The sequence below is a fragment of the Pinus tabuliformis genome, chromosome 3_1, assembly GCF_031772625.1.
Source record: "Pinus tabuliformis cultivar Carrire ecotype Pingquan chromosome 3_1, CPIR1, whole genome shotgun sequence".
Taxonomy (NCBI): Eukaryota; Viridiplantae; Streptophyta; class Pinopsida; order Pinales; family Pinaceae; genus Pinus; species Pinus tabuliformis.
The window spans coordinates 633170197-633193432 of record NC_142301.1 but is presented as its reverse complement, the minus strand read 5'-3'; the positions used below and the strand labels follow the sequence as shown (position 1 = coordinate 633193432).

Genomic DNA, 23236 nt, shown 5'->3' with positions numbered 1-23236 from the left:
GGTGTGCTTTGGGCAAGTACACCAAGTTCCCATTCCCAACGAGTGACAATAGATCTACAGGTATACTAGACTTGATTCATACTGATGTTAGTGGTCGTATGTCTCATGTGTCTTTGGGTGGTTATGAGTATTATGTTATATTCATTGATGACTACTCTAGGAGGACTTGGATATATTTCCTGAAGACCAAGGGTGAGGTCTTCAGTTGCTTTAAAGAGTTCAAAGCTCTTGTAGAAAAGTAGATAGGTAGGAAGATTCGGGTCTTGAGGTTAGACAATGGTGGTGAGTACACCGATGGTGGGTTTTCTGACTTCTATGCACAGGAGGGCTTTAGGAGAGAGTTCACGGTTCCTTACAACCCCCAACAGAATGGTGTGTTTGGAAGGAAGAACAAAGCTATTGTTGGGGCTGATAGAGCGATGCTTCATGATCAGGGGCTGCCTTTGTTTTTGTGGGCTGAGGCCTGTAATAATGTTGTTTATCTTCAGAACAGGAGTCCTCACATAGTATTGGGGAATATGACTTTGAAGGAGGCTTTCACTAGAGAGAAGCCTCATGTGGGACATCTTCATATCTTTGGATGTCTCACATATTTTTATATCCCCAAGGAGCAGAGGATGAAGCTGGAACCCATGGCAAAGAAGGGTATCTTTATGGGTTACAACGAGACTTCGAAGGCCTATCGGATCTTCATTCCTTCTAAACGGAGAGTGGTGATTAGGAGGGATGTGAAGTTCGAGGAGGAGAGGGCCTATCGGAGATCACGGGAGTATGATGAGAGAGAGTCACAAACTTCTCCTCAGTAGGGAGGTCAAGTACAGGGAGTAGGACCTCAGGGTTTTGGATCGACTGGTACAGGAGGTACTTCAGTGTCAGTGACATCTGGGGCACTAGTGGCGAGTTCACCGAGCACTTCTTTAGGGAGTCCACTGGTACAAAGTTCACATGGCACTTCAGCTGACACAGGCACAGGTGCCAATACAGGTTCTTTGAGGACAGGTGCTGGTACAAGCACACCAGGGTTAGTTGGTAGACCTTTAGGTTCACCAGACTGGGGCACAGAGGATGAGGTTCCCTATGGGGAAGCTTCTTCAGGGAAGAGGAGGCCCAAGTGGCTTCAAGACACCTTGAAGGAAGCGGAGTCTGTTGGTCCTCCGAAGAGGGTGAACAGGGAGAGTGTGCCACCTGAGCGGTTTTGCAGTTATGTAGCCAAGGCTACCAACATTGTTGACTTTGAGCCTACTAGCTATGAGGAGGCTGCCAGCCAGGAGGTATGGAGAGAGGCTATGGTGGAGGAGTATGCCTCTATCATTAAGAACAATGTCTGGGAAGTGGTGCCTAGGCCTGAGGGCAAGTCAGTTGTGACTTCCAGGTGGCTCTACAAGATCAAGCATGCTACGGATGGCAACATTGAGAAGTTCAAGGCGAGGTTTGTGGCTAGAGGGTTCTCACAGATAGAGGGAGTTGACTATGATGAGACCTTCGCTCTTGTAGCTCGGTACACTTCTATCTGGTCCCTTATTTCTATTGCTGCAGAAATGGGTTGGCAGATCCATTAGATGGATGTGAAGACCGCATTTTTGAACGGAGTTATAGAGGAGGAGGTGTATGTTGAGCAGCCACAGGGCTTTGAGGTACTTGGGCAAGAGACCCATGTATGCTAGTTGAGGCGAACACTCTATGGACTTAAGTAAGATCTGGGAGCTTGGTATTCGAGGATTGATACTTACTTGCAGCAGATGGGTTTCACGAAGAGTGATGCAGATCCGAACCTATACTACATTGTTGTAGGGGATGATTCGCTCATTCTTGTGTTGTATGTTGATGACTTGTTCATTACTGGGGCAAAGAGACTGATTAGTGGTTGCAAGGAGGATCTTGCTATGGAGTTCGAGATGAAGGACATTGGGCTGATGTATTACTTTTTAGGGCTTGAGGTGTGGCAGGAGGAGGAGCATATCTTTCTGGGGCAAGGTCAGAGTGCTGTGGATGTGTTGAGCAGATTTCACATGGCAGACTGGAGACCCATGTCTACACCTATGATCACCAACTAGAAGAAGCTTCATGCTTTAGATTCTAGTTTGGTGGATCCCACATTGTATAGGAAGCTTATTGGCTCCTTGATGTATCTGGTCAACACTAGGCCAAATATATGCTTTGCAGTGAACACACTTAGCCAGTTCATGGTTGAGCCTAGGAGGGTGCACTAGGTAGCTGCAAAGCACATTCTTCGCTACGTGCAGGGGACTGTTGATTATGGTCTAGACTATAGGTGGGGAGATGGAGTAAGGTTGGCAGGTTACACAGATGCAAATTGGGCACGTTGTGCTTCTGACAGGAAAAGCACTTCAGGGTGTTGCTTCGGATTGGGTTCGACAGTTGTGTCATGGTTCAGTCGAAAGCAAAAGTCAGTTGCTTTGAGCTCTTTTGAGGCTGAGTATATGGCTGCTAGCCAGGCTAGTTGTGAGGCCATTTGGCTTCGCAAGTTGTATGACCTATTTGATCAGGAGTTGAGACCGACAATTATTCACTGTGATATAATCCAGTGTTTCATGACAAGTCAAAACACATTGACATCAGATATCATTTCATCAGGGACTATGTTCAAAAGGGGGCAGTGAAGCTGGAGTATATATCAACAGATGAGCAGGTGGCCGATGTTCTCACGAAGTCCTTGCCAAGAGGCAAGCATGTCCATTTCAGGGACAAGATGGGTGTGGTGAGAAACACTTTCCTCGGTAAGAGGGAGTGTTGATTTTTAATGTACCTTGGACAAGTGGTTTTCCATGGGTTAGTCTCTACCTAGGGAAAAATGTCCAAAATAATTCTTTTCGTAAGTGTGACTTTATAAAGTGAAAGTGACTTTATAAGTGGTAAAGTCAATGTTAAATTATAAAGTGAAAAGTGACTTTAGACATAAAGTACAATGTGGGTACTTTATTTAATGGGTGAGTTAAAAAATAGAAAGTGAGAATTAAATGCACATTTATTCTCATCCCTTGATCTAAATGAATCTGAGCCATTAGATCTTAGGGTTGCCCAAAAGTCATTTAGGGAACAAAAGGGGGAAAAAAAGAGAGATTGCATTCATTCTTCATGAGCAGATTGGAGAAAGGAGGCTGAGAGTTGGAGGAAAGTTCTGAAGGAGAAATTTGTTGCAGCAAGCTGAAGCACTGATTTCTGGGCAAAGCTGGGCATGGAAATTAAGGCATAGAAGACAATAGAAGGTACAGTATGAACAACATTGAATGCTGTGATTTGCACACTGTTCGAGAGAAGTTTTTGATTATTTTTTTTGGAAAAAAATTCGTACAGTCCATACAACGGTATGAAAATCCGTACAGTCCGTACAGAATCAGTACAGTACAGTTCATACGGTCGTATCCGTACAATACATATTTTTAGCTTCAAGTGAGCATAGAAATTGATGCAAAGTGGGCACGATTTTCAAGGAGTTTTGGGTTGAAGAGATAAGTTGTATTTTGCTGTTTTGTTTTTTCTGCAAATGTATTTTTCTTGAACTCGAAAGATAAATAAATTTGAAGAGTTCTCTAACAGGTTTTGCTTGGAGAAGATTGAAGGGGTTTTGCTTGGGTCTAAGTTGACCAACAATCTGTGTATTTTAATGTGTGTTGCTGGTCTGTTTATGTCCATATTTATTTTCAGCATGTGGTGACAGTCCCATGTGTTTTAATCTGAAAATTTCATTTCCAGAGTTTTGTATGTTGAATGTATGTTTATGGGAAAGGGTATTTAACTGAATGGGAGTGATAAGGTGAAATTAAAACTGGGTTGGGATTGCAGAAACATTTTAGTCATCAAATTTCAACAGATAATAAGGGTTGAGTGGAAAATGGTAGTATGTATCATCATGGACGTGTGTCAATTAATGCCTCTTATTCATGCCACTCTTGAATAGCGAAAATAAAGGCCTCAAGATCGGTCACAATGGACTAGGAGTAAGGGAAAACCACGAAGGTGAAATGTGGGAATAAGAATACAATCAAAACTTATCAATCATCCAACTCAATTGTTGATCAATACCAGAATGGCCTAAACATTAAATGAAAACACATGATTATAAAAATGGTTAAAATACCTTATGATAGATTGCACACTTTCCTTTAAGAAGCTAGATGTCAAAAACATTGATTGAAGCATTGGCTGGAGGGCTCTAAGAGATAACTATTTGTCGTTCATGATAGGATTGTTGGTTGGCAAGCTTAACAAGTAGGAGAAAAGTTTTCCTCCAGGGTCACCCATGTGAGTGAGTAATAGGGACCATAAAACAACTTATTCACAACATTGGGGCAAATATGGAAGTATCGACAAACTTAAAAGAAAACAACAATATTCATTGATTTTCAAAATTTTAAACATCTAAAGTAATAATAACATTGAATAAATACATTGCCGCATAAATATGAAAAGAAAAAATAATATATAAGATATCTAGTGACACATCACACATTAAACATTGAATCGTGTCTTAAGTCTCTAAATCAATGTCATGATAACTGAACCATTGACCACACTGGTAGACCCCCCAAATCGGGAATCGATCAGAATTAGATTGGAACCAGTAAAAAAATCAGACCAAAAAAATAGAGAAACAAAAACAAATAAAATGTTCAAATTTTAAAGAAACACACACACACACACACACACATATATGTTTTTCTTCATGTGTATCCATATGAATCCAAACCATTTATACACAAATAAGCAAAAGTTCTCATTTATATAGCAAGTAAGGGTGCACATAACCAAAATAGCACCGAGTGTTATCCATCTCTAAACTGAAAATATATCAATAAACAAGCCCTAGATGACCTCTAGCATAAAAAAAAGTCATGCTACAACAAATACCTACTTATCATAAAAAACATTGCTTGTATTGGGATCTTTGTCATCAATATCATCCTCTAAGCATTAAAATAGAAAAAGCGTGGCATGTCAAGTCAAGATTTTGTTTGAGTGATGGGTACATTTTTAGTAGGGTCATGATAGAGGAGTTCAACAATTAATGCCACTAACATCAAGGTACATAGAGGGCTTGGTGCTCTTGATTAAATGCTAGTTCCATACCCTCATACATGGCAAAATCCAATGGAAACGTTGCAATCCCTCCAATTATGAAACCTTAAAATTCTACTGTCGACATATGAAATCCAATTAGGTCGGAACCATTCTCAAACATCTTGAGTCAATAAATGGTATTGTTAAAAATTTAAGTGAAAGGATGAAAATGAAAGATAAAGGAGAATGACACTTTTACTTTAAGAATTTAACACTACCGTTAATCACATAGTATTAATGGGGACATATGGTCAAATACTAGCTCAAGGTTACTTGGGAGCGAGAGAGAAAGTGGGGAACGGGAGCGGGGAGTGACATTTTCAAAAGCTCCCGGTTCGTGAGCAAATTTTTATATAATATATATGTTTATATATTTTGATGCATATATATTAACAAAAGCATGTAGAATGATGAATTACATATAAAAAGCATAAAAGCATAGATTGAACCATATAACATCAATCATCTAGAAGTTATAGTCTTCGTCAACCACGTCCACAAGTTAGTAACACACAACATATTGAGTTTCATGATTCATCAATCTTAAAGTTTCAAGCTTTAAAAATTCAATATATAACATTTATCATCATTGATCACCAAAATTGTACTTGTAACCATTACAACTAAGAATATCTACCATGAAATGAAATGTTTCAACTTTCAACTTTCACGAAGCATCATATTCATAATTCATTACCAATGAGTTATAATTGCAAACTTCAAACTTCAAACTTAAATTGTCATATATTGTTTGCAAAAAATATCATAATAAATATGAAAGAGTCAACAGTGATAAAACTACCAGAAACTAGAAAAGACAAGTAAATCTATTATCTATTGCTAATGCTTGGGCGTCTTACCACAAGAAATGTCTAATTTTTGAGAAGGTCATGGTGGTCTTCTAGGAGTCTCCTCTTGCATAGTCGCATGACCAAAACCAAAAGGCACATGCCCTCCACGTGAGGATGTAGATGGAGGTGGCGACAACAAAGGAACAATTGTTGGAACTCGAGCACTGCTACTGGATGGTGGGGGTGGCATGGTTGTTGTTGCTTCATCATCATCTTTCAAAAGTTCTGCTTCCAATTCTTCTAGATGTATAGTGCCATCCTCCAAATTATTATCCTTTGGGTTGTTGTCCCAAGTTTTATATGATGTATCCTCATAAGCCCGATCACAATAATGACTCAACAACCTCAAGTTGTAGTGCACATAAACCAAGCTTTTTGCCCGGTTTTCATTGAGTCTGTTTCTTCTCACATTATGGATGAAGCTGTAGGTGTTCCAACACCTCTTTGCAGAAGAAGTATTTACAACCTGTGAGAGCACTTTTTTTCCCAATTTTGGCAAAAGTCCTTTGCTGCCATGTGCTTCCCACCATGTGATAGCATCAAATCTGCCCCTATCTTCCATTGCACGCAAAGAACCAAACGAACCAGTGCAACTGAAGTATCTGCCTAATTTAAGACGCAGATTAGCACACTCCTCCTTGTCAGGGACCAACTTGTCTAATGCTTTCATATATCCATTTGTACCTCTGGATCTGTATGGGGTTTGATCTGTGTGGGGGACTCCTAGGTGCAGGTTGGCCCAACCAAGATGGAGAGTAGTATTTTGGTATAAGGATATATGCCAAGGCATGTAGTGGAACATTAAGTTTATTCCATTGTGCACACATACAATTGTGAATCATTGTTTACAAGTTGGGATCTTTTTCCTGAACAATATCTTTTATTTGCCCCGACATGCTATACATCTTCTCATACACCTCCCCAATCACTAATTTATCTATATTTGCAAAACGAATCATGCTATAAATGGGCTTGGTGAATTGCAAAACTTCCCTGACACGTGCCCAAAACAGACCATCAAGAGCGGTCTCCTCCTTCTATTCAAAATCTTGCCTTTCAAATGCGGTTGGAGCCCTGTCCTTTAATACTTGCCAGTGTTGACTTGATACCATGCTAGCCAATGACCCTCTTACCTTCAAAAGGTGCCTGAAGGTGAGGTAATAGCTAGAAAATCTAGTCTTCGCAATTTTCAACAACTCCAAACTTGAGTGACCATGGAAAAGCCCATGGGTATTGCTATGATTGGTAATAAATTTTATCACTCTTGCCTCTCTTGTACAAATCACCAATCCATCTGTATTGAGGTTGTTTGTTTTTAATAATGTCATGCATCAAAGGTTCATTATGTGAACCAAACACCCAAACCAAAATATGTTGGGGTATTTATCCTCAATAATTGCTCCTGCTATCTTACAATTAGAAACATTTTCAGCGGTGACTTGGATGACATTGTATGGCCCAATACATTCAATTGTTTGAAGTAATGGTTCTGCAATGTTGATGGCAGTCTTGAACTTTTCTGAGTAATCATATGCTGAAAGGAAGATTGCACCATTAGTAGACACAACAAGAACACTTATCAATGACTTGTCTTTTACATTTGTCCATCCATCAGATACAATGGATACCCCATGCTCATTCCAAGAATTTGCCATTTTACCCAAAGAATGTGCTAATTTTCTTTTTCATGATCAAGTCCCACAGTTTTAGCCTTGTCATACCCAGGGCTCTTGTATCCTTTGGGGCCATCATTAATGGCAAAAACCATTTCATTCCAATAAGGTGAGCGAAGAACATTGAATGGTATCCTACATGCATAGAGAAACAGGTAAATTTTTGAATCCACATCATTCCTACACCCTTCGTCAACGAAATATGATATGGTTCTGTGCCTTAAAGGGATGTTTGTTCCTGTGCCTCCATATCCACTGCCATCGGAGGATACTAATGGAGTTCTTTGTGCATGTGATTGTGGGCTATCATGTTCAAAGATACCCTATGTTCTTTTGGATCTGTATTGGGCTTCCTCCTCTTCCCTTATGTATTTGGCTCCTTGTGGTGCTGACACACTTAAACAAGCTCTGATTCTTATTTTTTTTTATCTCCATCCAATGGCCTTTTCCCACAGAGGTGCCTTCTGGCACGGGTTTATGAACCTGTATAAGTGTTTTTGCAATGGAGGCATGTAAATTTAGTGGTTCCACCCCCTTTCCCTCCCTCAGGCCTAGAAACATATTTCCACAATGAGGTTTGGTCTTGTTTCGTTTTTGTGCCCTCATCATCTCCACTCTCCTCTTCCTCCTCACCAAGGTACTCCTCCTCTCCAAGGTTTTCATCAAATCCACTAAAATCCACTTCTTCATCCTCTTCATCATGATCAACCCTCTTTCTACTCTCCAACACAATAATAACAAAAAAAGGAACCAACATCAAGAGAATGCCAAACCATCTAGCCGTGATGTTTGAAGTTTTGATTCTCTGAACTTTGGTGGAGTTATAGTTTCTTGTCTGCAATAAAATGGAAGAATGGGAATGCAAAAGAGAGAAGAGAACATTTTCATTTAGCAATGAACATATAAAAAACATAAATGTTAGATTAGAGTCTAGATCCTACCTCTTTGGCCTTCAATCCCAAGCTTCAATCTCCCTTGCAAGCTCTTCAAGCTCCCAAGCAATTTGTTAAAATTGGCAACTAGGGCCAAACTCCATGTGGGTCATTTTATTTATGGCAGTGGATATTTTTCTTGGATCCCTCTCATCGAGAGGTGTAGGATTGATCTAAAGATCATCCGATTCCGATAAGTATTCATGGAGATATGAATTTATTTGTGTTATGGGACAATTCATCAAGGTCAGCCAACAACCAAATAACCCCCACATGTGCTCAACGTTTTAGTATAAAAAGAGATGACTTGAGAGTCATTTCACACACACTTCACTCTTGATTTCTCTCCACTCGCTTTGGGTTTTAGTGGAAGAGAAATCTAGGAGGATGAAGCCCTAGACGTAGGAGGAAAGAAGGCTAAACAAGTTGCCCTAGCCACAGTCCTAAAGGATGCCCTAGCCGCAATCCTAAAGGATGCCCTAACCACAGTCAACAGAAGGTCTTGGCCGCAACAAAGGAAGGTTTGTTTCATGGGTCTTTTGGAGGGCCGAGGTGCTGTAAGGGAGGCCGAGGTAGCTCCTTTGAGGGCTGAGACAAGGGCAGACTGTTTCAGGACAGCGTGGAGGTATTCTTAGGTGCCCAACTCTTGGTGAAGGGTAGTGTAGGCTGCTGTGGGTAAGCCACAAGCCCTACAAGCTGTTTGGAGGGCAACGTATGGTGGTTTGAGTGGGCTGCAGGTGGCAATAGAGGTCTGTGGTAGGCCGCAGGCCTAGCCACTCCAAAATAGGGCAATGTGGAGGTGTATTGAGGGCTGTCTATGCCCAAAACAACAATGAGGGAAGCCACCACTTCTCCAAGGGTAGGCCGCAATGTAAGTACATGGTGCTACAATGTTTCATGGTGGATACATGGGACAACAAGTACATGGTGCTGCAATGTTTCATGGTGGATACATGGGACAACAAGTACATAGTGCTGCAATGGTTCATGGTGGATACATGGGACAACAAGTACATGGTGCTGCAATGTTTCATGGTGGATACATAGGACAACAAGTACATAGTGCTGTAATAGTTCATGGTGGATACATGGGACAACAAGTACATGGTGCAACAATCATAGTGTAACAATGGTACTTAGGACACCAATGGTACTTGGTGCAGCAATGGTTCACGATGGAGCAGTGGTAGCATGGTGCAACAATGGCACATGGGACAATAGTGTGGCAACATGGTACAACAGTGGCAGCATGGTGTAGCAATGGCACATGGGATAACAGGTGCAACATGGTGCAGCACAGTGCAACATGATGATGAGGAGCAGCACAATGTTAGGTGCAACAAAGCGATGGATCACCTTGGAGAATCAGTTGAACCAACATGTCTTCAACTGAGTTCAGCTACCTCATGTATCATCTTCTTAGAGATGATCTATGCTCTTATTTAGATAAGTCAAAGTGTTGACTTCTGTTGTATATGTACTATCTCTCTCTCTCTCTCTGCTGAACTATTGAAGAACATATAAGAAGAATTGATCAAGGGTTTCCCCACATTGGGATTTGTCCCTACATCTTGTGTCCTCTTGTCTTGGCTTGTCTTTTGTGATTTATGTTTATGTTCTATTTGCAATTTACTATTATGCTGATGTGATTGCTAATCTGGAAAAGATATTGAGCTAACTGTGAAAATTGAAATAAATTGCTCTAAGCATAGAACATACCTAAAATTAACACAATCCTCTCAATCTTTCTCTCAATCTTCCTCCTCAACTCAAGCTCTAATTGCAAAATCCCTCTCTTGCTCTCTCAATGTGCAAATGATGAATAATGGGAGGGGAGGAGGGCCTTTTATCTTATTTTTTCCTCCCCTCCCTTGCCCGTCTGTCACGCTCATTTTTTGCCCACGGGAGTGATTTTTTTAAGGTAGGGAGCGATTGGGAGCGATCACTCCCCGACCGCTCCCGCCTTAAAAAAATCGCTCTGGGAGTGGTCAAGGAGTGAACGCTCTCGATTTCTCCCTCATTCGCTCCCTAAAAACCAAGGAGCACGAATTTGTTTAGGGAGTGCGCTCCCGATCTGCTCCCGGAGTGGATTCGAAAAGGGGGGGGTGGGGCTCCCCTGCAACCCTCTACTAGCTCCCCCACTCATAAATTATTGATTTTTTTTTTAATTATGTTCAAAGGGTCCTTAGTAGCATTATACAAAAACGGCTGGTTCTGTATCGAACTGGTTGGTTCTATGAAAAAAGGCTGGTTCAATATTGAACTAGCATTTTTTGGTCCATGACACTGTTTCAGACTGTTTTTCCCTTGAAAGTGGTCCGACTGGTCGGTTTAGTCTGGTTCTGATAACACTGATGTGAAATGAAGGCTAAATTTGAGAGTATAACTAATGACAAATTTACAACAAATTTTGACGATTAATTAAGCATATAACAACAAATAAATCTTGACTTTAGCCTTAACAAATGGTTGAAAAATGCATATAAAACTTCAAATTAGCTTCTCTAATACACTTTTAGACAAAACGTAACCCTAGAACATACTTCAACAAGTCATTAAATGCTAAAAATACAAGATTTTGTTGTAATTTAACACTAATTTACAATTAAAAAAAAAAAAAAAAAAAAAAAAAAAAAAAAAAAAAAAAAGAAGAAGATTTTTGTATTTTAGAAGAATGCCACAAGTGAGATAGATTAGGACCTTCTCAATCTAGGGCTTATGAAGTCTAGGATACACACTATTCTAGGGTTTCCTTGGAGTGATTCTAAATCTAAACAAAACTAGGGTAAATAAATTAACAGACCCTAGGTTTTGAACATTAGGTTCTCAATCTTTGAATGATTAAAGGAAAGAAAAGCCTCTTTCTATTCCTCAAATACTTGGAGGAAGGCTTTAGCTCAACAAAGGCCAATGAAGCAAATAGCAAGTAAACTAACTTAGCGCAAGAACATTAATCCCATGGAACATAATACCAAGATAAAACAAATAAACTAACTTACTTCACCATGCAACATCCAAGATCCACCCAGGTTTCCATTGTGCATAAGAGAGAGAGAGAGAGAGAGAGAGAGAGAGAGAGAGAGAGATCACTAATGGATAGAAGTTATTTCCAAGTGTGACAATGAATCTAAGAGGAAATCGAATCCCTTATTCATATGAGAGTAAACATGTTGACTTTCCTTTAAATTAGGCTAAAATCCTGAAAAGCTACTAAATCTATGGTACAACATGGATAGGTCATCAAGTCGATCCCCAAAGATAGCCAAAATAATGAAATATCATGAAAATAAGCCTCAAGTAACCCACATGTGAGTTTTAAAGTCTCCAAGAGTGACCATATCTAAAAATACATGTCTCTCCATGAAAGTTGGAAGGGATGACCCAAGAGATTTGTCTCATCCCAAAAGTTATGTCTCCTCATCAAAATGGTGCCTCATCACCAAAGGAAACCCTCTCAAGATCAACGTCATCCTCAAGAAATCCTACATCATTACCAAATGCATTATAAGAATGACATCATTAGGGTAGAAGGTGTGAAATTCCCTTTGGAGGGATATGAAGTCATCATCCTCAAACATCATTGAGAGAAGAGTAGCGTCCATTGAAAAGATGCAATGCCAACCTGGGGGCATCCTATCACCTCTTAGGCACACTTAACTCCAAGCAACGTCCTAGATTGTATCACCAATGTCTAAGGTCTTGAGGCTAATGGAGGGTCTCATTGATTGTGCCAAGTCACTCTCAAGGTCAACGTCCCTCAAAAGGTTCCCAACGTCCTTTGTCAAAGTGCTCTACATCATCATCAAAGTGGTTGGACATCATCTATGAAGAGTTGGAGAAGCATCATATCATCCCTCAAGGGATCTTGGTTGCACTTGGGAGAAATTTCTAACATACTGAAGGAATCAAGTGAAATCAACATCATGGGTACAAGAACCATAAGAGCATCAAGGTGGACCATATTCAATGTCAAAGCCATCAAAATACTTCACACAAGTATCATCTTCAAATGTCTTACTAGCTTATGATTGTGCACAAGTTACCATACTTAGGTATGGGAGGGTTATCACATGACCCTATTAGGTGCTTCCAACCCTAAGGGGAGGAATAGTTCCTAAGCCGACCCTTTTAAATGATAGGTGCAAGTGATAAGTGTTATGGCTTGGGGTTTACTTCATGAAAGGTGTCATAGTCTTATACTAGGTTGTGCAAAACCATTGTCCATGAGAGCCTTTATAGAAGGAGTGCTTAGTTGCTTGAGTTACTTTTGCTCACCTTTGTTTTTGCAAGATTTCATATTTGCCTTTTCATTCATTTGATATGGTTTGTTTAACAAGCTTCATTGTTTTACCAAATAATAATGATGATATAATCCCCTTTAATGATGGGTAATTTATCCCTTCATCAAGGTTGGAATGTTCATTGAGAGTTCTTTTTATTTTGATATGAGTGATATGCATGGATACTCTCAGAGACTAGTGGCTATATAAAAATCGATAGAGCTTGAGCTATAGTTGGATTTTGATTGCTTTACATCCCTTGTCATTCTTTTGCATTTTAACATTTGCCGCATGCATTTTCTCTTCTTACAATAGTGTCAACCTCAGGTATTTCCAACCCTTTCTTCTCATGGGACAAGGCCAATAGGGAACTAGTATGAGTGACTGACAACATCCAATCAAAGATGGGAGAATGAAATAAAGGGACTAATGACAAGTGTTAAGTATGAATAGCATGGAGCACTACCATCATTAGAGCCTCCTATTTGTGCCCCTCCTACACAGTGAAAGAAAGACCCTAACAAAGGTCACACTGGATTAAGAGAAAATGATAACCACCAAGGTGAAGCAAAGCAACAAGTACACAACCAATAGCTGTCTATGATCCAATTTCAACTTGTGATCCATACTAGAATGCCTCATTAAATGAAAGCACTTGAATGCAAAGATGGTTGATGTACCTCACAATACATGACCTCCTTCAACAGATGTGTATTAATTAGAGATTGGGTGAGAGGTATCTAAGGCTGGCTATTTGTGGATCATAGTAGGGGCCATTGGATGCCAAGTTGCATTATAGAAGAAATTTTTTTCTCCTAGGATTACCCATGCATGTGGATGGATAATAGGAGGCATCCCTTGTTTTTCCCCTTGAGGTTTGTCTTGGATAAGAAAAAGAGAAAAATAATGTTTGATGGTGATGGGTCATAAATTATAATGAATTAAATTTTCATTTGAAACTTGTCCTTCTTGGCGTGTATTTTCAAACCCACCTCAGTTTTACTTGCAACTTGCAGAGCTACAAGTTTGGTTAAGCACTTGAATGTCATGTCTCAATAAATTTGGTACTTTTTATACCACAACGTGTCCACTAAGTATAAGAGAAAAATAAGAAGAGAGTTAAATTATAATTTGTACAGTAGAAAATAGGATAAACAGAAAAGCCATTGAAATTTGAAACAAAATGAAACTTACTTGACATTCCAGTCCTATCTTAAGGAAGCATGCTGAAGCCTAATGTTCTAACACCCATCCTATATTTTTCCATTTATTTTGAGATCTTTGAGCATCCATATGAATTTGGCACCATCGTTTTAACACAAGAGGAATCCATTCATATCCTCACTAACATTAAATCCAAAACCACGAGGAAGAGAACTTAGGGTTGAGATAGAGCCCTATTGCATCAATGGGGCAATGGAGTGTATTTTCCCTTGAATTAAATTAACTACCATATCAATAATTGTTTTCTTAATCCCTCGTCCCTGTTTTCCTCATCATAGGTATGAATAGCTTCTTTAGCCATATCCATGGCCTTAGAAAAGTATCCCATTGCATGCTTGTCCACATCAACTAAGCAAAGAACCTTTAGCTAAGGTTTGGTAATGGCATGCACCACTTGCACTCCTTCCCAAATATCTTGGTATACTAGCCTAAATATGGTTTGCTCATCTGCGTTATTATTATATAACTAGCATGCCACTCATTTGAAATGAACATTCTCTTTAACTCCAACGTACAGATGTGGAGAGACTGAAAAGAAATGAAGATAGTGGCAAAACATGTGATTGTAGGATGCACCACCTCCTTGTTCTTGTTAATTCTTTCATCAGACTAATAGCTCATGCATGATTATCATAATTTTTGTAAAAGTCTTAACTCCTAACCAATTCAATCTATCCTTGATATAATAAATTTGCCCATATCGTTGAAAATCAAATCAATGCAATGGGCAATACAAGGAATTAAAAAAAAAGGTTGAATACTGCAACAAATACGCAATCTACTAGCAACCACATGATTATCAATGTTAATACATTATGACTTGGACAATACGTTGTACATCTACTAGATGAACCCATCGAATAACTCTCTCATAATAATTTTGCATCTTTAGCATATGTGGATGCATTGACAATTTAATAAACATTGGCCCCCAAGGACAATTAACAAAGAGATTAAGAATGGTCTTGCTCTTCCCATTGGTTCAATCATCTAACATCATGGTGCATCTAATGACTTTGTGTGATCTCTTAAGCTACTCTCAGTTTGCAACTGTAATTAAGACTTTTGTTAAACTCATCATAGGTAGAGGCCTTGTACCACGGACCAACAAGAACAACACCAAACTTTGCTTAGTAGAATGTGTTGTTTTTGGCAACGTTGAAAGGTATGCCACTCGATAGAAAACATCCACCCACAATCTTGTTTGCTTCTTGCTTTTCTTTTATTTTAATGATTTCCCTATAGGCTATTCTCACTTTCTACCGTCTTTGATAATTTTGTGGTTCTTGATATATTTGCAACTCCGCCAGCTGCAAGTTCAAGTCTCAAAGCTTCATTCTCTTTTCTTTTAAACCGATTTCATGAAGTAATTGATTGGAAACACATATAATTTTCAGGGTTGATCATCTCTTGATGCCTTGGAATTTTTGCAAAGTGGTCATTCAAGTGGCTAATTCTACCATTCGTTTCCTTGCTACACAACTGGCAAGCCAACCTTTAGTGATTTTGAGGCTCAAGTGGCTCACCATATTCTGATTTCCCATAATGGGCCCAAACTAAAAGCCTACAGCATTTTTGTAGGGAAATGGTTAAACCTAGGGCGTAGAAGGCATTGGAATCAACACAAAAGAATGCCGCAAATAATAAATCAGACCTCAAAAAATGTTTTATCTTCCATGAAAAATTGGCAAGAACAGGGAAATTAAGTGATATACAAAACCTATCTCAAATCTTGAAAATAGACGAAATACAAGCTTTATTGTTACATGTACCTGCGAATGGTAGATGTGAATCAATCCCCACTCCACACTAAATCAGCTAATGGCAACAACAACACTCAATTTCGCTTCCTCAGCTTGTTGGAAGGCAGTGAATTTATCCTTTGCTCTCAATCCCCTACTACTCTTCAAAATGAGAGAAGAAAAATAAAAATTGGATTTAATAACCCACTTATTGCGAACCCAATGATATTTTCTGTCGACAATAAATAATATAGATGAAATAGCCTCAAGTAAAGTAGTGACTGGATATAGCTCACCCAATGCGAGCATTGCCTTAATGGCTTTCAATATGTTATGTTATGTATAGCCTATAGTAACTTAGTTACTCATGTATGTAATGGGGTTGGATATAGCTCACCTAAGGCTGGCATGGCCTTAGTTACTTACTGGCTTTATGTTACGCCTTGCCTTGCTTTTAATACGTTTTGCCTAGTCTGTATAATATGTTAGTCACTCGTGTGTAATGGATGTGAGAGCCAACAGGTTATCCCAATCTCGCTTGTCTTCGATTCAATTGCGAATGCCTGTAATGTGTCTGAGAGCCAACAGGTTATTCCAGTGTCGCTCGTCTTCGGTTCAAGTGCGAATGCCTACATGAAAATTGATTGCTTCTGTAAAGTCTATTCGAAAGCAAGTAAAACCACAACCTTTCCCGAGTGTTGTAATATCATATTCAAGGGTTTGTAGATGCCTTGTGAGCGCCCCTCACTATAAGTTGCTGATATATCATGGTATTTTCAAACTATTGCATTCAAATTCAAAGCTCTGAAAATACGGAAATATCAGGATATATTGCGACCTTAATTACTCTGATAAGTGTGTCTATTTTGGAATAGTGCTTCCAGAATTTTAATTTAATTATCAAATAATTGTTAGATGGATGGTAGGATTTAACCTCCGCCGAATGTTCTAGAACATTCATAATAGTATAAACAAATCAAAGTATGAGATTTATCTCCATCCAAAGTAGTAATGCCATTTTTGTCCTTTTAATTTAATTGATCAATTTAAAAAAATGTCATATGAATGAGTGCCATACCCTCTCTTTACAATGGAGATTCTTAATCTATAATACCATGGGCCGATAACATGGAATTGATAAACCATGTTATTGGCCCATGGTATTATAGATTAAGAATCTCCATTGTAAAGAGAGGGTAAATCTCTATGGTTAATAATCTTGTATATATGTTTAACTTATATAATAATAATAATAATTTAGTTAGCTTTTGTGATTTTTTTTAGTTTTACAAACATGTGATGTGTTATGAAGCAAGTGTTTTGATGTTTATTATGGATTGATGCCTGCCTATCAATGTTTACCAACGATATAATTTATATGGCTGTACTAGTTTATTATCTATATTTTAAATCCTTTGAATATATCATGATATTAATAACACAATAAATTTAAAACTTTAAAAATATCACAATAAATTAGGGCATATGACCGTCTTGTGGCTATTATTGTTAAAACTATATATATATATATATATATATATATATATGACGATAGCATTTTCCTAATTTACTGTGATATTTTAAAATCTTTAAATTTATCGCGATATTTAAAAATATCACAATATATTCAAGGGTCTTGATATCATTATAAATTAGGGAGATACTACTGGGAAGCTGAAAAAATCAACATGTCGTGAGGACATGTGCAACTATTTAACAACAATAGCTAGAAGGGAGCAACCATGAGATAGATGGGTTATCTGACCCACACCATATAGGGAGTCAACTATTTAGTTTTTAGCTGGAATGTAATAAAGGAGTTGATTATATGTGAGACTTTTTGGAGTTTTTGGTGGATTTCTGGTCGGAATTTGGCGAAAAAATTTGTGGTGAAATCTTGATTTGTGTTGTTTAAACTGGTTTTTTGACTGCATATATGGATTCAACACCCTCAAAAACCCCTGGGGCACTTCAATTGTAAAGAGTTCACCCGTCAAACTTGTGATTTCAATGAATCTTGTTGGATTCTAGACAAATTAGATCGGAAAATAAACCAGAAAACTTTTCAAAAAGTCTTACTTATAAATAATGCCCGTAATAAACACTATTACCAGAATGTGTCAAAACTATCTTTCATTAATTTTGAAATGTTTCAAAACTATCTTCCTTTAATTTCTAAATGAAGCTGGGCAGATTTGGTTTTCTAAATGGTGCAACTTGACACAATTCATATATAAAGGGGAAGTTCCCTTTGGAAATAGGTTTGTGGTCAAGTGGGAAGTTAATAAATTTGCCACCTGCTATCTCAATTTCCATTCTTGCCCCGCTGTTAAGGGTCGGTTAAAACCAGATTAATTTCCATTAAAATCTGGTGCTCTGGATCCTTCTCTCCTTTTCATACAACTCTCCTATCATGTTCTTCTGAGTGTTTTCGTGAAAGATAACTGTACCCTAATCGAACCATGTTATATTAACGTTGTCTTTGAGTAGAAGAGTGGAAGGTCTATTCCAATAGGAGGAACTGTATTGGGCTTACGCATTCTCTGTGATCTTGACAATCAAAGCAATTTTGTGAATTTTCTTTAAGAATCTTGGCCTTCAACGTATATATCATAATTTGTTTTTCTAAATGAATGCAAACACTGGTGGTGTTTGGCTTATATAGGAAACTAAGAGACCATATGTGTTTTTGTATGCCTCAGTAATTAATGTAACCCTTTCCAGCCTCACACTTATTCTGTTCTTCTTAGCCACTTTAATGAGGCTTCTGTATTATGTCCCTTTTTCGGACATTCAAAAAATTAGCTGGTTAGATTCTGTTTGGGTAAGAGATGGAAAAATGGTGTAATTGTACTTTGGAAAAAAAAATTTGTTTTCCAAAGTTCTTGATATGAATTAAGTTCAAGACAAATTTTGCAGGTCCGCATTGCACGTATATTCAACACATATGGACCCAGAATGTGCATCGATGATGGCCGTGTTGTTAGCAACTTTGTTGCTCAGGTTTGTCTATTGGGGATTATATGTGATATAAATTCCTAATTTCATTCCATACAGATGTTGTTACTAGTACCACAACAGTAGACCCAGTGATTTTTAAATTTTAAGTTGGCAAAATGAAAAAGTCTTTATCCCTGATAACCGTTTTGCTTTGCTTCACAGGCACTGCGCAAAGAACCTTTGACGGTTTATGGTGACGGTAAACAAACACGGAGCTTTCAGTATGTTTCTGATTTGGTATGTTCTGCAAGATCAGTTTGTAGTATATACCTTCTTGTTACCATTGAATATCTGCAATCTATATAATTTAGTATCATTTGTTACAATGCTTGTATTGGTATATACAACTTCGAATCTGGCATTCTAGTCTAGGAATTGGCTCCTTGTCATGGAAAATTCATCCATGAATTCATTATCACTTTAAATGATATTTAAGCTTTCCTATTGATAGAAAGCAAGTATAGTGGCTGTTCGTAGCCTCTGATTGTAATGCCTGTGATAGATGCTAGACATGACTGGAAGACTTTAGTGACATAGAAGCCCAATGAGGGGAAAAAGAGCCAACTCCCTCTCAGCTGACATTACATGATAGGCTTTGTGTGAAAATTCCTTGAAATGCAGCAACTGGAATTAATTCTCTTAACTGATTAACAGTTTATTAATTTTCTGATTAATATTGAATTAATCACATTGCGGTTTCTTCACCAAATAAAATAAGTGCTGCGGAAAGAAAAATGTTGGAAACTAAGAAATGGCAGCACACACATAAAATATGACAATTACTTTTGGACAATTATCCCTGGAAAAACCCAATGTGAGAAAATCGGTGCAGCAGTTGAGGGTTTTATTATTATGCAACAGTAAAAATTCTGAATACAATAAAAATGACGCGAAACTGACGTTTCTATCCAAGAGAAATATTGACAAAATTTACTAAGGGAAATTAACCTCTTCTCCAAGCAATCCCTGCTACTGGCTCCCTTTGAAAGGCTAGCCGTCCAACCTTTGCGCAGACCCTTTTGCGCTGCTCCTGCGCAAGCCTCCACACGTGTGGCTGACATGCCCTCTCACAACAAGCCGTCCTGCCTGTCTCTACTATTGGAAGTGACTCTCCAACACTCTATAAGACTTTCCTGGCCTCTGGATGTTGAATAGATCTTCCCCACAGCTAAATCGAATTGCCTTCTTGAGGCATTGTGCAGCCCCTGCGCAGCGTCCTTGAGAAAAAAAATCGTCCTTCTCTCTTGACTCTTCTAGAACAAGAAACTCCTCTGGAATACTGCCATACTGCCCCTCTGCGACTTGCTGCTCGATCGCTGACTCAATTTCTCCCGCCAAATCATCTGCACTAGAAAATCAAACTGTCCAGATCACTGAGTATCTGCAACTAGTGTGTTCTCCATCTACCCATCGACCTCCTCTTATAATCTCTAGTTGGGACTTCAACGACCAAGATTAAAACTTAATCGATGGTTGAGATAACCCCCAAGTCAATCTGTGTGAGTTTCTAGAGAATTCTCACATTTCTCAATTAATTACTGTTAATTAACCAGTTTTCTTAAGTTAGACTTAGGAAAAATTTAAATGATGATCAATTAATTTAATTGAGCTATCTCTAGGTGGAATTTCCAGAAACAATTTTTGGGTTTTGGAGATTTTCTGTGTTTTAGCCTCTCCACAAAGTTTGAGACTAGAACACCATCCGATGCTACAAAAACTAATACTCCCTCTTAGCGAGGAAGGTGTTCTCCAACTGTCTCCATAACATCCTCTTATAATCTCTAGTTGGGACTCCAACGACCAAGATTAAAGCTTAATCGATGGTTGAGATAATCTCCAAGTCGATCTGTGTGAGTTTCTAGAGAATTCTCACCTTTTTCAATTAATTACTGTTAGTTAACTAGTTTTCCTAAGCTAGACTTAGGAAACATTTAAATGATGATCAATTAATTTAATTGAGCTATCTTTAGGTGGAATTTCTAGAAACGATTTCTGGGTTTTGGAGATTTTTGTGTTTTAGCCTCTCCACAAAGTTTGAGACTAGAACACCATCCGATGCTAGAAAAACTAACACTCTCTCTTAGCGAGGAAGGTGTTCTCCAACTGTCTCCATAACATCCTCCATACACGCTGCTGATGTCTGACAATTGTAGCTGTCTACCACTTTCCACCAACCACTGCACTAACTCTGATTCATCTGCCACTGGCTGTAGTTGAACTATGCTGCATCTATGCTGTTGCTAACACTGCATTGTACAAACTGTACTGCTGCCAACTCTGCATCTGCACTGCAACCCTACTAACACTCTCTCTCACTGTTGCTGCTGCTACTGCAACTGAGAATCATCCAAAATACTGAATCAACTGTCTCTGTGCTGCAACTGTCTCTTGAGTCTCTGACTGCTACTAGACTCTACACTGTCAATTGGGGAATTTGCTTTGCTGTTGATTCTGCACTGTCTTTTGCACTGCTATCAATACTGCTCTGCGCTCCTCAACATCTGATTGCAACTAGTTTGCAACTGTCACTTTGGAACTGACTGCACCAACTGACATTGATCCTCCTGCTACTGAATATTGTGGGCCCCTGTAGCAAGGGTAATGATCCATGAGGAAACACCATCCGATGCTCACCTCGATGGACCTTACCCAAATCTTTGTGCAACTATGGGACTAAAACTCCATATTGCCCCACTGCTCTCTTGGAGGTATAGCTGCATACATGGCGAAATCTTCCTCTAGCCTAGAGGAATGATTATCAATCTCTACTGGAGTTGCCGCTTGATCCTGCTTCTCCTCCTTGTCCTTCTTCCTCTGAGGACACTGAGTACTATAGTGGCCAAATTCGCCACACTTGAAGCACTTGATCTTGGACAAATCCTTCTTTTTTTTCTGCTTGGGACCTTTTGCTTTCCCTTTTGATGCAAGGGCCATGTTACCCATAGGGCCATGTTACCCACCACCTGTGGGTAGTATGCATAGAAGCAAACTTTCTCCTATATGGTCCTCAGTGGGTAGCCAAAAGCCCCTTGCAGCCACCAGATAGCTCAATGTGCCATTATCTCTGCCACCTGAGCCAACCATGTGGTCCCTCACCCATCTGTTATGATCGTATGTTTGAAGGTGGGCCTCCCGACTCCGAAGGTGTGGCTTTTCATTGGTATAGTTGAGTAATTTTGCTTGCTTATCATGGACACTTTTGGGCATGGATTGGTGGGGGGATTCAATGAACAAAGTAGGCTAGGTCTATACTCTTGTATCCTTTGCTCGAATTGGTTATTAGCCTTGTATCCTAGTCCTGTGGGATCTCTTTTACTGGCTATTAGCTTTAGGGCTGGCACTACATGGAAAACCCTGATTTTGGTTGCATGGTCCTGCTTCGCGACACCATATATACCACTCCCCTTTGCTCATTTTAACCCCATTTATCACTTTTCCCAACTGGGTCCACATTTGTCCATTGGGTCCACAAAGGGTTAGCCTCCCCCTCCTCTTGTCTACACTTTAGGTTAGGCCTGGAATGATGCCTCGGAGGTTGATGCAGCTAAAAAGAAAAGAAAAGGCATAATTTGGCCACTCTCAATAGGAAATGTACCACAAAGTGCAAAAGATGGTCAGGACATTCAAATTTAGCACATGGGCAAAAGACAAACATGAGCTCTACCCTTGATTCATGGCCATCACCCTAGTTCCTATGGGCCTTCGATGACCCCCCTTCACATCAAGGAACCCATGATTGCCCCAACCCCTGGTGGGCGATGAACTACCCCACCTTAAAAGGGCGGTAATCCACTACCATTTCCTACGCATCATGCTCTCATCCCCTGGAGCCTCGAGTAATTATGAAGAAAAATGAATCAAAGGCAAAAAACATATGAAGAAGGGTGGAAAAACAAAGGCCGGGGTAACTCATGTACCGGGATTTGCTCCATCCTACATTTATATACCCAAGTGTGGGCTTCCCTCATCATAGCTACCCTTGTACCGTGACGTGTCATGGAGTATTCCCCTTATCCCCATTCCGTTCCATCACTATATCACGTGCCACCTAACACCTGATAGATGTACCATGGACATGTCACCCCCTTAAAAGTTGAAACCACCTAATAGGGTCCTTGGTTCACTCCTTTATTGAGCTTGGAGACACTTGTACATGCCAAAGCCCACTATGGAAGGGCATGCCACCATGAAGTGCCCTATGGATTCCATGATTTGTAAGCTCTTTTACTTGATTATTTTAATGGTTTGTTGTATTGGAGGGCAAGGGGACGCATTGGATCTTATGCAGGATTGCAGGTGGGTCTCCATTTGGGGTTTGGTCTCCCTATACGTGGTCCAAGCCCTTCAGAGGGTCACATTGGCACTTGTAGGGTGAGCGTTGAGAGCCATGGGTCTCCACCATAACAGAGAGTACTTCATGGATCCCCAACACCATTTAGTGATTTCTCGTGTTCC

General features: G+C 39.3%; 1 protein-coding gene across 1 annotated transcript in view; it reads left to right on the top strand.

The window, feature by feature from the left end:
• Positions 1-23236, top strand: part of LOC149188659 (UDP-glucuronic acid decarboxylase 1-like) — a 136040-nt gene that overhangs the window by 94357 nt on the left and 18447 nt on the right. The window contains 2 exon segments of the mRNA XM_089410034.1: positions 18701-18784; positions 18944-19018. Of these exon segments, the coding sequence (XP_089266160.1) occupies positions 18701-18784; positions 18944-19018 (159 nt within the window).